General features: G+C 42.3%; 1 protein-coding gene across 1 annotated transcript in view; it reads right to left on the minus strand.

Moving 5' to 3' along the window:
- The window catches only part of LOC126175733 (putative aldehyde dehydrogenase DhaS), a 197,973-nt gene that overhangs the window by 32,546 nt on the left and 148,543 nt on the right, over positions 1-16,884 (minus strand). The window contains exon 8 of the mRNA XM_049922681.1: positions 4,529-4,777. Within this exon, the coding sequence (XP_049778638.1) occupies positions 4,529-4,777 (249 nt within the window). The remainder of the gene's footprint in view (positions 1-4,528; positions 4,778-16,884) is intronic.

The raw sequence follows: 16,884 nt of genomic DNA on the forward strand, positions 1-16,884 counted from the left end.
TGGCGTGCATCCGTGCGTCGCTGCGGTCCGGTCCCAGGTCGACGGGCACGTGCACCTTCCGCCCACCACTGGCGACAACATCGATGTACTGTGGAGACCTCACGCCCCACGTGTTGAGCAATTCGGCGGTACGTCCACCCGGCCTCCCGCATGCCCACTATACGCCCTCGCTCAAAGTCCGTCAACTGCACATACGGTTCACGTCCACGCTGTCGCGGCATGCTACCAGTGTTAAAGACTGCGATGGAGCTCCGTATGCCACGGCAAACTGGCTGACACTGACGGCGGCGGTGCGCAAATGCTGCGCAGCTAGCGCCATTCGACCGCCAACACCGCGGTTCCTGGTGTGTCCGCTGTGCCGTGCGTGTGATCATTGCTTGTACAGCCCTCTCGCAGTGTCCGGAGCAAGTATGGTGGGTCTGAGACACCGGTGTCAATGTGTTCTTTTTTCCATTTCCAGGAGTGTATTTCAGACATCAACCTCAAAAAGGCATTTGCCAAGAGTTATATGATACTGGTAGGATGGGTTGTCAGATTGAACCACTGATCCACATGGAGCAAGAAGGGAGGGCCGGGATGGCAATGAGACGTCTGTAGCAGCTGCCCAAAGTTCTGGCCATTGTGGTACAGTAGCATGAGAAGGTGGTAGAAGAGGGGGGTGCAGAGGGGATTCTTGTGTCCGAGGCAATAGCTGGTTGTGGTGATGGCACTTGAGTCCCTTCTGTGTTTGGACTGACATAGCTCGTCACCTGTGGGTGGACACTACCGTTGCTGGCATCCAAGCCTCAGCACTCCCATTGGAGTTTGCGCACACTGCCGTGCCAGGGGTGTAATACCCAGAGGGACACAAGTGAGGTTCTGAAAGCAATGGTGCCAGCAGATGTGGCAAGGTCCGAGGCTGGTGACCCTGGAGGAGCTCCACAGGGCTATGTTTGTTAATGGGTGCATTGCAATAAGTGTTCAAAAACAAAGTAAGGACAACTGTAGTGGCGGGGGATTTGATAACTTCTTCAAATAAGCATCCACAGTGAGAGACCACTTAGAACCCAAAAATGGACCTGCAAAATCAAGGGGCAGGGGGGAGGTGGGGGGGGGGGGGGGGAAGCTGTGGTTGGGTAGCTGAGGTACTGAAGAGGTGTGGGGCAGGGAAGGGAAGGGACAGCACAGTAGACATAGGGGGAGATGCTGTAGTGCTGCATGTGAAGTGTGCAGGGACATGGATGAAGTGTGGACCAGAGAGCTACAGAAGCATTTAATGCCACTGGTGGTACAGAAGTCCTCAAAGGCAGAGGCTGTGAATTGTCAGACACCAATGGGTGAGGCAACCCTTCAATGGCCAAAACTTGGGCTAAGGCAAAGGGCAGTCTCAGTTGTGTGGAAGCTATGTGGACAACATGGGTTACTTCAAACAAGCATCTGCAATGGGAGACCACTTAGAACCCAAAAATGGGCCCACAAAATCAAAATGGATGCCGTCCCAGGGAAGGCAAGAAGTAGGCAGGGGAGGGGGTACAAAGTATTGACGGCATGCTGCCTGATGCTGGGCACATATTGCGCAACTACAGATCATCTTTTTTATGTTCCCTCTGATCCCGGACCAGTACACGTGGTGGCATGCCAGTGTCTTCAAGCAGGACATACCCCCAATGATCCCAGTGGGGCAAACTCAATAACCAACAATACAGTTTTGCCGGAATAGCCCCTCGATGTGCATCCTTCTCAGTATACAAAAGAGTAATACCATCCATAGCTCTGAGGTGGTGAGAAAGATGTTTCCAAGGGTTGACCTCTGTCATCAACCAACAAGTGAGATAATGGGGCCAGGCATGGATTACACAGTGGAGAACCTGTCACCTGATTCATAAAAGAGGTGGTGGCCCCAGTGTCCACCTGAAGAAAGATGTCCTGGTGAGGCATTCGAAGTGTGAGAAACAAATTCTGAATGAATTGATTGCCTTTCAGGACTACTGTCTGAAGCACATGTACCATATCCTGGTGTGGTTGCAACCTGGGGTGGGGCTGGGTCATGCAATTGCATCATACTGAGTGGAGGTGCCCCTCCTTGCCACAGTGTGTACAGGAACCCAAGTGATTTGGACAGTCCACTAGGGAGTGAGAGGAAAACCACTACTGGCACAAGGGAGCAGCACCCTTAGACATCGTTGAGGGGCGACTGGAGGCTACATCGGATATGTATGCTGGCGGCAGAAGTATCTCTCTGCAGTCAACTTCAAATGCCAGTTCTCTAAATTTTCTCAATAATGTTCATCAAAAAGAATGTCATCTTCCCTCCGGGTATTCATATTTGTGTTCCTGAAGCATCTCCATAACGCTTGCGTGATGTTTGAGCCTACTGATAACGTATCTAGAGATCAACACACACTCAGATGAAGAGTGAAAATTCATTCAGAAAACAATATCCCAGGTTGTGGCTAAGCTATTAGACTAAGCCCTCATTCAGATTTAGAAACAAATGCACACATCCATGCATGCACATCTCACACACACACACACACACACACACACACACACACACACACACACACACAAGGCCACTGTCATCTCTGGGCACTGACGTCCTACTTAAGAAGGGTAATGAACTCAGTTGTGGTGGGTAGCTGAGGTACTGAAGAGGTGTGGGACAGGGAGGGGAAGGAAAGTACAGTAGAACTGGAAGAAGATGCTGTAGTGCTGCATGTGAGGTGCGCAGGGACATGGCAGATACAGGATTATGGGCTGCTAAGTGCAGCGTCAGGATGCTTTGCTACACGGAGGGGGCGGGGGCGGCAGAAAGCAGAGAAGGATACAGCAGGGAACAGAAGGTGTGAGTGAGGCTGGACAGAGAATATGGAGGGGACAGATCCATAAACATCTTTCCAGTCATCCACCATCACCTACATGCAGACTGGCTAATCACAAAGAGGCCTCTGTACCACCCAGGACTGGAGCAGCTGAATCACTTCTTCCATGAGGGTCTCAACTACCTCTTGTCACGCCCAGATGAGAGAAATAACTTTCCCACTATCCTGCACAACCATTCCACAGTAGTATTCTGCCACCCACCCAACCTACGCAGTATTCTAATTCATCCCTATTCTGTTTCTCCTGCTCTATGGCCCAAATCACTGTAAAAGACCTAGATGAAAGACCCATCTCAAGCAGCCTCCTACAAACTTCTGCTCCAGTCCTGTCACAGGCATTTCCTACTCCATTAAAGGCAGGGCCACATGTGAAAGCAGTCATGTGGTATACCAACTTAGCTGTAACCATAGTGCAGCATTCTGTGTGGATATGACCACTTACAATCTGTCTGTCCACACAAATGGCTACCAAAAAAATCACACAAGAGACAGGTGGCCCAATCAGTTGTTAAACCTGTGACTTCAATGATTAGTTCACATCTGTATTATTCCTGCCAACATCAGCTTTTGCTGGCATGTGCAGGAGGAAACTCTCTCTGCAATAAAATTTCATCACTGTAACTCCTCTGGCCTCAACCTTCACTAGCCCATGTCCTCCACCTGCCCTTTTTCCCTTCTCCACTCATCCAAACCTATACATGCCTACTGTCACTCCAGTGCAGCTGCATAGTGCCCCCTCGACCCCCTTCCTCACCTCCTCCTGCACCTTGCAGCCCACCACCTATTCATTTGAGACTGCTACTCACCTCAGCACCCAGAGGTGACAGTTGCCATATATGTGTGAGTAACCAACAGTCTAATTTTAAATGTGTGTGTCCACTGTTCAACATCTTATCTATGTGGTGAGTAGCAGTTTATTCTAATTCCTATTGTTATTCCACCTCAGATTTTTCATTTTTTAATATTTACAAATTTAATTTATTAGTTAATTATTAACAATGCAACAGTCCTTTTTACTAGAGTACCTTTAAACTTCTTTGAGAAGTTACTGTCACGTACACCACTCTGTAGATTTGTAGGTAGACTTCTTATTGACTTTAGTCCTGAGTACTGAGGTCCTTTATCAAGCACTATCAATCAGACTAGATTAGATAGATGGGATGGAGCATGCTTCTTCATTGGTTCTTCCTCCATGTGTCGTGAGTGTGATATTTGTTATCCATTCAGAATTATATTTTGTGATAATATATTATTATTTTACATATGTATAGATATGTATACAGGTTAAGATGCCTAGACTTAAATCATGATAGAAGAATCTCTTAACTGACAAAAAGTGGGAAAAATATAGTTTTGATGGAAAGACATGATAAAGATTACATGGTAAGTATCAGTCATAAATTAATTTCTATTCAGTGATTAGGTACCTAAAGTCTCAGAATTTGAACAGGCAGGGGCAATTCATGATTCTGAATTCTGACTTTCTGAGTTGGCTTGTACTTAAAGTGTTAGACCTGCTAAGCTGACTATTAGTTTTTTAATGAGCAACTGACCTTCGCAACATAATCATCATCAGAATGTATCTTTAGTTAGAGCAGTTAATCTCTCTCTTTTGTTTGCCATGATTTTTTTAATCAAGGTTAAATACATTGCCAATTAGTGCTTACCTCAAGCTTTTTAGTAACATCAAAAGCAAGAGAAATATTCTCTGTCCAGACAGAAACTGCTAAACCATTGAGGCTGTTGTTCGCCAGTGCAATAGCTTCCTTGGCTGTTCTAAATGCAGTAACAGTAAGAACTGGAACACATAAGAAATTGTCCAAAACATTGTTTTCTTCAGCCCCTGCTCCAACCACAACTGCTGGAGTGAAGAAAGAAGTTCTTGACTCATTGTTAGCACAATTTGGCTTAATTATCTGCAACAGATTATATATCAAACAACAAAATTAGTGCTCTTTCACACTGGTTATGAACTTAAATTATCTGGAGCATGCTTGTGCTTCAAAGTTGTTATACAACTAAAAGCTTTTTACGCTGTCTTTAAACTTCCAGTAACAAGAGAAATACATTATTATAGATAACAAACAAGTATGCTAATGTGATTAAATGATGGCAAAGAAGACATAAAAAGCTTACTGTATATGTAAATAATGAAGTTTGTTCGGTCATTTCTGATGTGAGAATTGTCCTATTGTTGATTCAAATAATAATATGTTTTGTGTTAGCAGAAGAGCCAACACCGTGTTATGAGTGGAGGCGGAAATGCATGCGTTTTAGCTCACGCAGGCTGGTGTGAGGAGGGAAGAACTATACTGACATGAGGTCTGGAACATGACAAGGAATGAGAATTCAGAAAGCGAACGTAATTAGTTTGATACGTAACTTTAATCCATTAATGATGAACGTCACTCTTGACGGTACATGATTCACAATTTTATCTGTTCTGAATACATTCTTGAAGATAGTAATTATAGTAACTGAATATGGCGCTTTGATAGGTCGTAGCAAATGACGTAGCTGAAGGCTATGCTAAACTGTCGTCTCTGCAAATGAGAGCATATGTAGACAGTGAACCACCGCTAGCAAAGTCAGCTGTACAACTGGGGCGAGTGCTAGGGAGTCTCTCTAGACTAGACCTGCCGTGTGGCGGCGCTCAGTCTGCAATCACTGATAGTGGCGACACCCGGGTCCGACGTATACTAATGGACCGCGGCCGATTTAAAGGCTACCACCTAGCAAGTGTGGTGTCTGGCGGTGACACCACAATATGGTTGAAATAGTTGTTGCTGAACAATTTGTTTATATTATTGTTGTGACTCGCCGATCTTTCAAAGTTTCGCCGCGCAGTTACGCACATCCTCTACATGCGGCACTGTCTGCCAGCCATGCAGCAGTAGTGCCACCTAAGCAGCCAGCCAGCCAGTGGCCGCTAGACTTGGACTCAGTTATGATTTGACTGTTAAAGTGTACACACGTCTTACTCTGTTTACTTGATCTGTGACTTTCATGTATTGCGTCTTTCTTGAAATATATTTGTTCAACTTGAAGTTATAACAATTAGCGACGAGGATGGGATTTTTCTTTTCCATCGTTGACCCACATGTTTCCATGGCTACTTTGGAGCAACTACTGCAAGGTCTCATAGACCAGCAAACACTTCTCACAAATGTGATTCATGATTTCGTCGTGGCATCAAATGCGGGGCGTCTCTCATTGTTGTCTCTATGTCCTTTTCCCCCTTACGATGAGACAGTGGAAGACTGGTCTGATTATGAAAAACGTCTTCGACTGCAGTTCTTGGCATTTCATGTCATGGACAAACAAACATGTAAGTCTCTGTTCCTTTCATGGATTTCACCTCAAATGTATCGGTTGTTGTCGCAATTCGCTCCTTTGAAAGATCTTGTGTCTTTGTCCTTTGCTGAAATGTGCTCACTTCTGTCCGTCTATTTTCAAAAGCAAACGCATGTGGTAGCCTCTCATGTTGCCTTTTATTGTTGTCAAAAACAACTGAATCAATCCTATCGCACTTGGGCTGCTGAACTTCACGGCCTCAGTAGAAAGTGTCAATTTGTTACTGAAGTTCACAAAGAATCTTACGCCGATTCCATGGTACAGGATGCTATTATCTGATTGGCGCCCGACAAAGAAGTTAGGCAACGTACCCTTCAGTTGGCTAATCCGACTCTCGATGAAGTCCTATCCATCATTCAGTCTTTTGAAATTTCTCATGCCGCTGGAGTGCAAATAGAGGCATGGGGCAACGTCGGGGAAATACAACCTCTGTGCGATGTTGACGAAGCGTGTGGCGTGTCCCCGCCAGCCGACATGGCTGCAGTACGCTCCCAAGCACAGCCTCGGCCTAACCGTAAACAAACCTCTAAGAAACTGCAGCAAAACCCATGGCAACTTCCTTCATGTCCACGGTATTTTACGAAACATTCCCGAGAAGATTGTCCACAATGTTGGGCCGTGCGTCACAAATGCAAAAAAAAAAAAGGGTCTTGTGTCATCCATTTGCAAATCTGACCGCATACATGATGATCATGGACATGATGCTGATTCTGATTCTGTGTTGTCTGTCAATTGTACTTCTTCCCTTTCAGGGAAGTTATTCCTCACTGTCCAAATACTTGGTCGAGATGTTCGCCTGCAGGTGGAGACTGGTTCTGCTGCCACTATCATCAATTCTCAGACGTATCTTCAGTTGGGTTCTCCTATCCTGTCACCTGTCACTAGGCAATTACAGACTTACAATAAACAGAAGATTTCTCTCTTGGGACAATTTGATGCTGAGGTATCTTACAAACCTGTCGTTTGCACTGTTCCCATATTTGTGGTCGACCATAGTAACGCGGAGAATCTTTTTGGTTTCGATGCCTTTCACGTTTTTGGATTCTCCATAGATGACTCTGTCAATATCGTCTCTGATGCTATTCCTTATGCTGAATTGGATTCCTTGTCAACGACATTTTCGTCCCTTTTTTCTCCTGGGTTAGGTCTTGCAAATGACTTTGAAGCTCATATCACACTCAAACCCACTGTTTGGCCTAAGTTTTTTCGGGCTCAGCCCATTCCTGTGGCCCTTTGTGATCAGGTCAAACAGGAGCTGGATCATCTCACCACTTCAGGGGTCTTGCTTCCTGTCACTTCCAGTGAGTGGTCCTCTCCTGTCATTGTCGTTGCTAAGCTGAATGGTGATATTCATCTCTGTGGCGATTTCAAAGCCACTGTAAATGCTCAATGCCTTATCGACACTTACCCTATGCCTCGACCTGAAGAATTGTTCACTAAATTTGCTGGTGGCCAGTATTTTTCTAAACTTGACCTGTCAGGAGCTTATCATCAACTTCCTCTTGACATTGCTTCCCGGAAGTTTCTGGTCCTTAACACACCTTTTGGCCTCTATCAATACCAACGATTGCCATTCGGGGTTGCCAGTGCCCCTGCTCTCTTTCAGCGATTCTTGGAACAATTATTGCTCACTGTCCCTGGGTGTATAAATTACCAGGACGACATTGTTGTCACTTCAAAATCCCCGCACACTTTTTCATGTCTTACAGACTGCCAGTCTTAAGTGTAATCTTCAGAAATCAAAATTTTTTCAGGCGTCTATCACGTACTTGGGGTTTCAACTCTCTTGGTATGGTATTCGTCCACTTCAGCAAACTGTCCCTGCAATCGATGCCCTTCCTCGCCCTACGTCTGTTAAGGAACTGCAGGCCTTCTTGGGGAAAATAGCATACTATCACAAGTTTTTACCGTCTGCTGCTTCGGTGGCTCAGCCATTGCATCGCCTGTTGCATAAAAACGTGCCTTTTCACTGGTCCACGTCATGTGATGTGGCTTTTCAGAAATTGAAGACTATGCTGAAACAGGCCATGCCTGGCTACTTATCGACCTGGCCAACATCTTGTTCTTGCCACAGACACCTCTCAATACGGGGTCGGTGCAGTCCTTGCGCACCGTTTTTCTGACGATTCTGAACAACCCATTGCCTATGCCTCCAAAACACTCACGGATGCCCAACAAAAGTATTCTCAAATTGAAAAAGAAGCTTTGGCCATTATTTATGCTCTTCATAAGATTTGATGTTTTTCTCTATGGATCCAAATTTCATCCTGTTACAGATCACAAACCACTTGTTTCCTTGTTTCATCCATCAACATCACTTCCCGACAAGGCTGCACACCACCTCCAGTGTTGGGCTCTTTACTTGTCTCGTTTCAATTATGAGATTCATTTCCGGCCGACGGCTCAACATGTGCTGATGCACTGTCTTGCCTTCCCATGGGTCCTGATCTGGCATTCGATAGGGATGAACATTTGTGTTTCCACCTGGATGTTGCCAAGCAGCGGGTTGTGGACAGGTTCCCCATCACCGGGGACCGGCTGGCGGCTGGCGGCTGCTACGTGTTCTGACACTACCCTCTCCCGGGTTTTACGCTGTATTCAGAAGGGTTGGACAGATCGTCCGTCCGCTAAGACTTCTGATCTGTTGCGGAACTACTATGCTTTGTGTTGTAGTACCTGCATCTCTGCGTGCTTCGGTCTTGCGCCTCCTTCACCAAAGGCACTGGGGTGTCTCTCACACAAAATCTCTGGTGCGCTGTCATGTGTACTGGCCCGGCATCGACTCTGAAATTGCACACATGGTCACTGCCTGCGGCCCTTGTGCGTCACAGGCCGCCACTCGGAAGTCATCTTTGTCACCGTGGCCTTCGCCTAAGAAGCGCTGGGAGCATATTCATGCTGACTTCGCGGGACCTTTTTTAGGTACTTATTGGCTTCTCGTTATTGACACCTACTCTAACTTTCCTTTCATTATCCATGGCATGTCACCTAACACCGCGGCAACCACCAATGCTCTAGGTCGCATTTTCTCTTTGGAAGGCCTTCCCTCTACTCTTGTTACTGATAATGGTCTGCAATTTGCCTCTTCCGATTTTGCAGATTTTTGTGCCCGTCACAGCGTCATGCATGTCACAGCCCCTCTGTTCCATCCATAGTCAAACAGTGAGGCTGAATGACTGGTCCGCACATTTAAGGCTCAGATGAGGAAACTCCTGACTTCTTCTGCTGATAATTTGCTTCTCCAATTTCTGGCTTCTTACCGTTTCACCCCCATGGGCAACCACAGCCTGGCTGAGCTCTTACATGGCCGATAGCCCCGCACGCTACTTCATCTTCTGCGGCCTTCCACCTCACGGCCACGGGTGTCTTTGCTTGGCCGCTTCACCGCCAGTGACCTTGTATGGGTATGGGGATATGGCAGGTGGCCAAAATGGAGTCCTGGCCGCATCTTACGACACCACGGCCAACGCCTGTATGAAATCCAGACGGACACGGGTGTTGCAGTGCGTCATTCGGACCAGCTTCAGCCTCGTGTGCTGCCAACGCCTGTTCCGGATGCCGCTACACCACATTCGGGTTTACCTGATGCTCAGGATACTGGAATCTCTCATTATTCACAATGCAGTCCTCTCACCATCATATCGGTGTCAGCACAAGAACTGACGCCACCAGGAGATGTGCCCATGCAGGAACCAGATGACCATCATCTGTCAGAGCAGATTGGTGCACGGGGCCCCAGCAGATTCGACACCCACGTCTCCTGTCATCTCGACCCGTTATCATCGGGGACACTTCCATCCGTACAGGAAGCCTCCTCCTCAAGACTTTACGGCCAGTCAAACAACACCTATGGACATTAGCAATCTACAGGCCACATCCATCAAGACCTGTGCAAAAAATTCAAAGGGGGGGGGGGGGGGGGGGGGGGGGGGGAAGTGTTGTGAGTCACCGATTTTTCAAAGTGCTGCTGCGCAGTTACGCGCGTCCTCTACATGCGCGCTGTCTGCCAGCCATGCAGCAGCAGTGCCACCTAAGTGGCCAGCCAGCCAGCGGCCACTAGATTTGGACTCAGTTAAGATTTGACTGTTCAAGTGTACACATGTCTTACTCTGTTTACTTGATCTGTGACTTTCATTGATTGCATCTTCTTTGAAATATATTTGTTCAACTTGAAGTTATAACAATTATATTCAATATGCAGTGTGGTCTTTCTGTATATTTTGTTTGTTTTTACCTCTGGTTCCATTTGAATCAAAATCTGTGTTCATAGTCAGACATGATACACAACACTGTATCAATATTAGTCAATAATAATATATTACATTGTTATAACAGCATAATACAAAAAATCACTATATGTGATTTGTTACTAAATAAGATTCTAGGATTAACTGTACCCTAGCTTGTAGTATATATGTATATAAAAAGATAAGGCACATGAAGTCAAACAGTTTTGTATCAGTTTACACTGAAGCAGTAGTAGTAGTAGTAGTAGTAGTAGTAGAAGTATTAGTAGCAGCAGCAGTCCTGCATTTATTAGGCTTTACGTGTTTTGCCTGCTTATAAAAATTGGTCCAAGTCCCACCATGTGGTTTTGGTCTCCCAATGTTCCTTTGTCCTGTTGGCTTGCATTTTTATAGTATTTTTGGTAATCCATCATCTTGTATGCTATTGATGTGCTTTTCAGAATTCGTACTGGATTCTTATATTTTCTTATTTAGAGATACTAATCCTAAGTCTGCTCTTATTTCTGTATTTAACTTTCAATCTGATAGTCCTGATAATAGTCCGAAAAATTTCATTTCTTCACTATGGATTCTTAGTGAGATCTTTTTAGTTGTCATCCAGGTTTTGGTCCCATACATTACAACGGGAAGTGCCAAAGTTTTGTAAAATTTCAGAAGTCACTTTTATTACGGTATTTTGTAAGGCTACTAGCCTGTGTTGTGTATTTCTTGTACAACTGAAGCCTATTCTTTGACCTGTGCAGGCCATTTAGCAGCAGAAGCCCTACCTGAATACTGTAGGACCTCGATAAGCCAGCATGCTCAGGGATCTGTCAATACCAAGTTATCAGATACATGGGATCATCAAGATCCTTTTTAAAATGAAAATGGGGTAAAAAAGGACAGAAGCAATAAGTATTGTTTAAAGTACAAAAACAAGTATATCAACTGTTACTTATTAAGCACAACAGGAGAGATCACAATATAAAAAATTAAAGTGTGTATTACAGTTAAGTCAAATACAGTATTGCTCTATGTAAAAATGTTTTAGAAAATTTCAGTATACTTGGTGATTTCTTGTACACTAGTTACAAAATAAAATAAGAACCACTGATTTCAAAAGATCAAGAATGAGCTAAATTGCCGAGGATGTGGAATGTGTCAGATTAGTATCTATCACTGATGGTATCACTGAAATTTTCTTCTAAGCCTTCTAGAACATCGCAGGACATTAATTTGTTTTTAGATTGAACCCTTTTTTAACAAAAGTTATTGTTATGATGTGCAAATTCATAACTTCAGAAGTATTGTATTGTTGGCTACTCTCAGTGAATTTTCCAAAAGTGTTTTTTTACTTCTGAAGCCACAGTTTAAGGGATGTGAGTTGTAGACATTTTTTCTTCATCACCCTCAATTTTTGGTGTTTCCTGTGGACTGAAAACTCATCACAATATCATATTGTCAGTTAACACTTCTTTGGTAGATAAATATTTGATAATGTCAATCCATTCATCAACTTCTGCTGCTGAAAATGCACTCAGTTCATTAGTCAATGCAGAAGTTTTTGCTCGAACAATTTTAGAGAGATCAGTTGTTGACTAACCACCACTCACATCACTTTCCATCTCAGCTTCTCTGACCAATTCAGGCTGTAATTTTCTCCAGGCCCTGTGCAAACTTTTATTTTTCACAGAGGTCCAAGCAAACGCAGCCACAAAAATAGTGTCTTTAATGTTAAAACTGCATTGGAACTCTTTGCATACTGAGCTTAGCAGCTGTACCAGCACTTGAAATTGTGTATGGCACCTTGCTCCATGGACTGAAATAGTGACATAACATTGGCAGAAAGATATTGTAATGAGCATTACCTGACACAGGCTCCGATTCTTGAGGGTGAGCTCTTAAATTATCAAGAATGGGAACTGCCTTAGAATTTGTAGGAAGGTCTGTTTTCTTTTACATTTTTTCAGATCTGAAACGATGTGGTAAAAGAACCATTGTTTGAATAACTTGGCTTTCATCCAGGCATTAGACTGTGCGCAGTAAGTAACTGGCACATGTTGCAATTTTTAAAGGTCTAAGTTCTTGAAATTTTCAATCACAAACAAAGGCAGTTACTCTGTCTGTATTCTTTTTAAAATCTTTTGCACTGAACCTCTTAGCTCCTGCTAGAGCTGCATTTAGCAAACGCCAGCATAACAGGCCAGTCTCGTCAGCGCCAAACTAAAAATGCCGGAAAATTTCTGATGTGTGCCAGACTATCGGGTCTGCCGGATTATTGAGTGGTGGATTATCACGGTCTTAATGTATTCTGTTTACACAGTTCCGGTCAAAAAGTTATCTTTGAAACTGCATTCTGTAGACACATGATAAATCTTGCAATCAATCTGATGGAAGTGATTTTGTTAAAAATAGGAACCACTTGAATGTCCTCAAGTCTGTAACAGTAAGCTTGGTGTTTGTTCCAGTATGGTGTTCTTACCATAACTGCAAACATTGTCAGAGGGCTATATACACTAACTCTAGTTACCCCAAGTAAGTTTTTGATGGTAGCCATAGGTCTATCAGCCAATGGAAAACCATTCTGACATTTGTCTTAAGTAATGTTGGAAAATCTAAATCTGCATGGCTAAACACTGAATGGAACACCTGGCACACTAACAATGCAATTCTTTTTGAACTATTTATTGCTAAAGTGGGCTGTGCTGTCAGTACTGCTGGGTTGCTCAACAACTGAGATTCCTTTCATCCACTGAAAGAAGGTGCAAATAACTTTGAATGTGAACATTTTAGGTTATGCTTTACCGTGACTGTTATTGACATGAAATGAAACAACAAGTTTACTGTTACCAGTCACTGTTTATTTATCTCCACAATGCGTTTCAAAGGTTTAAACCTCCATCATCAGGTGGATTTACATTTGTTAGTATGACATTTGTTTGTGTGTTGTGTTACAATTTTTGGAGGAATTTGTGGCACTGTCTAGTGGAGAAACAAAACACTATTTCAGAACATGGTTTTGGGATTTTTTTGACAAAATTTTTTTAGCATATATCAAACAGTAAACATAAAATAAGTAGAATAGAGTACCTCCAGTGGTCACAGATTCCTTTCACTGTCATAACACATCACATGTATACTGTCATATTTCATAAACAAATATGGCATCTGGAAACTATTGGACCCAAGGATCATATACCAGAAGAGAAAACATTCTCACAAAGTAAGAAGAATGTACATCGTAACAACATTATTACAGAATAAATTTTAAAGGATTTGGAGGTGTTTGTTTAGAGGTGTCGAATACATGCATTGGAATAAATACTTCAGGTGGTATATTAATCCGATTTTGACAAGTTAAAATAACTTTAACTTCATACTCGTTTATATAATCAGGTGAAATGTTACAAACTTTAAGTACAATAATCATATTGGCTACAGTGGTAAAATTATACACAAATAACAATTTTGGTTGGGACTCCTAGATAGATGGGAGAGGCTGGACGGGGAGGCGGGCAGGCGGGCAGGCGGGGAGGCGGGGAGGCGAGGAGGCGGGGAGAGGGGAGAGGGGAGAGGGGAGAGGGGAGAGGGGAGAGAAGGTGAGAGGGAGAGAGAGGGTGTAAAGAGTGATTGTGTGAGAGTTAACTTTGCAAAGCAAGGGGTCTTAAGATTGTAACTGTTACATGTAATAACTGCCTAATGGTTGGGTGTAATACATTGGTTAATGCTTTAAAACATGCAAATGGATGTACAATTTGTGCCAGTAGTTGATGTACATATAGTTTCAAGCTGACAAGGGGTACAAGCTGTTGGTGTGATAATATATCTGTAAATGAGGTCAATCTCTTATACTCTTGGTGGTGCTACTCCTTTCTAAATTTATCTGTCTAGGAGATACATAGGATAATTTCCCATATATTTCTATGTATTCCTGCTTTAATATATCTTGCTGCTTTATTTACATTAATTTGTGCTCTGTAAGTCAAGATGATGATGATGATGGTGTGTGTGTGTGTGTGTGTGTGTGTGTGTGTGTGTGTGTGTGTGAGAGAGAGAGAGAGAGAGAGAGAGAGAGAGAGAGAGAGAGAGAGAGAGAGCTTATGGGTGCTCAACGGAAAGTTTATCAGCACCTTTACACTCAATAAAACAAATGAATGTACATGAAATCTCTAAAATTATTGCACACTCTTCCTCTCAAACTGACCAAACAATCACCATCTCACATGCGCTAAAACACTGGAGAAAGTGTAAATGTAGCTATACAGGAGATTAATACGTAGGTAAAGTGATAAAGAAGCTAAAGGAAAAGATAGGAAAAGATAGGAAAATGTCACTGGCTGACCACTTACAAAAAACATGAGTGAGCCAGTCACCCTATTAACAAATTAAAAACATCTCCATAAAATCTTGGGAAAAATGTTGGACATTTCACAAAACTTTAAAATGTGAACCATTTATTTGAACATTACTTAAAATATAGGGCAGATCTGTTGACAAATCTGCTGCGGCCCACAGGCTGGAAAATGAAACACAGCACAAATAAAATGTGACGCACGGTGACCTGTACACCACAAACACCACACATTGGAGGGTCCCCTCACTGGAGCAAGAAGCCATGCATCATAAGGCTGTGGCCTATGTGGAGATAAGTAAGGAGTACTTTGTCCTGTCAACATGCCTGGAAGGATGTATGCTATGGCCACATTATGGGCATTACTGGATGGAGCTTATGTTCTGTCACTTCCAGCCACCCACCTTCCCACTGACATGTGACTTTGTACCTCAACAGCAAGACGGTCTTTTTTAATTCATAAATAAATGTTTAGATAATACCTGAAAATTGCTCCTTAACCTCTGTTTCTGAGTGTAATTGGAACTTCCTGATTGACCTTTATTATTATTTTCTACTTTGTATTCTTAATCATAGTTTGTGGTCCTTAATTATACAACATAATAAAGAATTAAATTTTTTGACTCATTTCACATCCATGTGTTCCCATGCAAAAATGGATATATATCACAATAATAATAATAATAATAATAATAATAATAATAATAATAATCTTGAAAACAAATAATACTTCATTTAATATAATAAAGAAATGCTTTCTTTTTTATTTAATCACAGAGTTGTTTTCAGATTCTTAAGCCACTGTCAGATGCCAATGGAAATACTAGTCATACAGATTCAATCTTTACAAAGGAAAATGTTACATAAGTTGAAGTAGATGATATAAAGGCAATATTGTTGCTGTAGCAGTTATTGTGGTCTCCAGTCCAAAAACTGGTTTGATGCAGGTCTCCACACCAGTCTATCTTGTGCAAGCCTCTTCATAAGAGCACAATTTTTACAACTCACACCCACCTGAACCCATTTATTGTAGTTTCCCAGTACACTTTTTACCCCCACTCTTTCCCCGATTACCAAAATGACTATTCTTTGATGCCTCAGGAGTGTCCTATCACCCAAACTCTTCTTTTAGTTTAACTGTGGCATAAATTTCTTTGTTCTCCATTTCAGTTCAGTATGTCTTTTCTTTCAATCTGAAACTTCCCATCTAATCTTCAGCTCTCTTATTTACGACCACATTCCAAAAGCTTATATTCTCTTTTTTTACATTGTTTCTTCTCCACTTCTGAATTCTGTACAAGGTTACAATCCACACCAATACTTTAAAAAAGACTTCCTAACTCTTAAAATCATTTCAGATATTAAAATGTATCTCTTTTTCAGAGCCACTTTCATATGCTATTGCTAGCATGCATTTTACATCCCTTCTACTTCAGCTATTGTCACTTATTCTGCTGCCCAAATAGCAAAACTGATCTGCTACTTTTAGCAACTCTTCTTTATAAGACCTAATAAATTTTGTATAATCAATTATGCTGCTATGATTATTATTTTTATTGGATATTACTATTTTACATATGTTTTCAAGTCCTGACTTCCACACAATGTTGGTGTTTCCATTCTGTCTATTTGTTTACTGATTATATTCTTTTCTTGTTAGTCTAGTGTTGTGTGTTATTGTATGTTCCAAGACTTCATTAATAATGGTCAGAAATAATCCTCAATGAACAAATTGACTTAAAATATAAACACTTCATTGAAAACTTTCTTGACATTTTCCACTGAGTGGATAAACCATAATACAACCAGAGACAAAATGTAAGTAACACAATACCAAAGACATCCATTCAATAATACTCAAAAACATTGCTGATAGAATTGTCAACAAACAGATGTAACTATACAATATTGCTGATCTTTTGACATAATTGCTGTCACAATATTTCTACATAAAATAAAGCTTATTTCTGAGCATTTTTAATTAAGTGTCAGAACATACCGTAACACACAACACTAGAATAACAACAAAAGAAAATAATAGATTTCAGCTATCAGTCGTCCTTTTTAAATTTTTATTGGTGGATCTAGATTT

The sequence above is a fragment of the Schistocerca cancellata genome, chromosome 3 (assembly GCF_023864275.1).
Source record: "Schistocerca cancellata isolate TAMUIC-IGC-003103 chromosome 3, iqSchCanc2.1, whole genome shotgun sequence".
Classification (NCBI taxonomy): domain Eukaryota; kingdom Metazoa; phylum Arthropoda; class Insecta; order Orthoptera; family Acrididae; genus Schistocerca; species Schistocerca cancellata.